A 2,577-nucleotide genomic window follows, 5' to 3' on the forward strand; every position below is an offset into this window, starting at 1 on the left:
CGACAATAGATGAGAGCGGTCCATGAGGGTCTATCCTTATATTATGTCTATGGTTTTCACTTTGAAATGTATCAACTCTGGGATCCAGTTTCAAAATGACTGTTGTTTCTGGCCTGCCAAAACACTGGATTCATGCAGACACAGAGTCTAAAAAACAAAAAAACCTAAAATCGTCTCAGTGTGTTCTGTCTCTGTTTGGTGTGTACCTTAAGGCCCCCACATACTCTCGTGTACTTCACTCCACAGTATGTCTGCTGGACATGTCTGTGCAAAGGTACATTTTTATATATGCATATGCTCAGTGTTTCAGTGGAAAACTGTCCACATCGAACTGTTTGATATGTGACATTGAGCTGATAAGGCTGAGAGTCAGCGCAATCAGTTGTTAGAAAGCGCATCAGACTGCTACTTTGTGCCGCACTGACAGGTGTGCAGTGGTTGCCCTGGTGAAGCAGAAATGGGACCAGGCGCCCAGCTGGCTCAGCAAACTTGCTAGCAATCTGCTGGGTTTGATTAGTCAAAAAACAAATATTTACCAATTTGAATAATAAACTGAACTTGACTTCATCATTTGGAAACTAGTATCAATTCGGAAAGATTGTGAGGAATTAAGGAACTTGTCACAAAAAATACAGGCAATCAGTATACTTGACAATAAAATTTGAACTGTCTGCAGAGTTTGTGCAGCTAACAGCATATGCACAGTATGCCTTAGTATGTGGGAGCCTTTAGTGTGAAAGTATAATGTGTGTTAAAGGTGTCATTTAACACATTTCAAAGGGCACAGGATTTTACCTTGGTGGCTGTTGCTGGTTGCTGATTGGCTGACATTGGGGAGGGAAGAGAGGGGTCGCTCTCTAAGAATGGGAGGATTCAGTTGACTTCTGGAGCGATCTTCACTTGGCTTGAAGTTGCTTACTGCGTATACACCCTGGACAAACACAATCCAAGCAGACAAACACCCAGGCTAGCAGCAGAAAATGGAGATGTGTAATGACGTTAGATGTCAAATGGATCTGCCATAAGAACAGCCTCAGTAGAATCAAATAAAACAATGTAATAACCAGAAGGGATGTCAAAACCATGAGGGATTATCAGTCAACAACACAATGTAAGTGACTGTCCAGTATCTCTATGTGTTTGTTCAGGGGGAGTGAATGCTGCAAGTCAATGACTCAATGCAATCTGCTGGGTTTCCTTAGGCAGAAAATTAATTTATACCAATTTGAATAATAAACTAAACTTGGCGTCATCATTTAGTAACTAGCATCAATTTGGAAAGCATGTAACTGACTGCAAATCTTATCTGACTGTATGATTGGACAGCTACCTTTTTTTATAATGTTCCTTAAGACAACATGTTGTGAATAGGTGCTATAAATAAACTGAATCAAACAGAATCAGTCTGCAAACCAAGCTGCCAAATTTTATACACCTGTACATGTAAGTTATTGGGGCACGTGAATTCAATGTTTTGGGGAGCTGACCCACTATTGATGGCATTATAGTGTACCTCAAATCTGTAGGAGAGCAGACAGTAGGACATGTCAGACTTCCACAAGTGTATTTCCTTTAACTATGAGTAAATTCAGATTTTGATTCTGATTAAAAGTTTCTCAACATGACCAGGCATATTTTTGCTAGCAGAGTTTCATCCTGCAGGACAAACCAGAACAACAGAAAACGTGGGTAGCTACAGAGGGAAGTGTTAGAATGTGTGGATGTGTCAATGCTTCAGCAGAAAGTCTGAAAGTGTATACTGGCAGTGTCTAAAGCAGAGAGTGGGCCGAGGGTTATGGTGTGTAGGAGGCATTATACTATACGAGTATCAACCAAGCAGTTCCTACATATCAGGATTTCCTCTCAGAAGCTTGGTTCTAAGAATCTTACATTTAAATAACATGTACCATATGTTATACAAGTTTGACTATTTATTAAGCAACTTTGATAGCTTACTGACTAACTAGATGCTAAACACCATTAAAATATACTATAAAAACCAATAAGACTGTTGGTGTAATATTTTGATGTTATAATGCTCACTCTGCTAAAGAAGGTAATAATGAATTCTTTCTTTTCTTTTTCCATCATTAGGATATATTCAAATAAATGACTCAGCAGGGTCACCAGCCACCTGTCTACTATTCACACAACCCACAACTGCAGAGACCCCTGCAGGTTGGTCCAGATGGCTGTGTTCAGAGTGATAAATGAAGTGAGAGAACAGGCTGAAGTGATGGGGATCATACTCGGATTTAGGATGAGATGAATAATCAAACCACTTAGTTGATTTGATACCAAAAAAAAATCATGCAGCAAAAACTCCCTGATTTGATGCTATGAATGCAAACTGCAGGTTGAGCAGCAGACATGCTTCTCATGTACAGTTATGCTTTTTTTCCTACATCATGACAGTTAAGCCAAAAACATTCTCCACAGAAACAGACTAATTTGTTTCCAGACACTACAAGAACAAAGTACAGTCCTAGGACCCCTCTTATTCAATATTTATATGCTCCCACTGGCTCAGATTATAACAGGAAATAAGATTAGCTACCATAACTATGCAGATGATAC

The 2,577-nt window shown here is 39.5% G+C and overlaps 1 protein-coding gene across 1 annotated transcript in view; it reads right to left on the bottom strand.

Moving 5' to 3' along the window:
* Window positions 1–1,546, bottom strand: part of LOC106941872 (lipid phosphate phosphatase-related protein type 4-like) — a 14,096-nt gene extending 12,550 nt beyond the window's left edge. Inside the window, exons 1-2 of the mRNA XM_015025010.1 lie at window positions 1,514–1,546; window positions 796–967 (exon numbers count right to left, since the gene is read on the bottom strand). Coding sequence (XP_014880496.1) covers window positions 796–967; window positions 1,514–1,546 — 205 coding nt within the window. The remainder of the gene's footprint in view (window positions 1–795; window positions 968–1,513) is intronic.
* Between the last annotated feature and the right edge of the window lie 1,031 nt (window positions 1,547–2,577).

This window comes from Poecilia latipinna, unplaced genomic scaffold, assembly GCF_001443285.1.
Source record: "Poecilia latipinna isolate Pla-1442-1.1 unplaced genomic scaffold, P_latipinna-1.0 Scaffold3913, whole genome shotgun sequence".
Classification (NCBI taxonomy): Eukaryota; Metazoa; Chordata; class Actinopteri; order Cyprinodontiformes; family Poeciliidae; genus Poecilia; species Poecilia latipinna.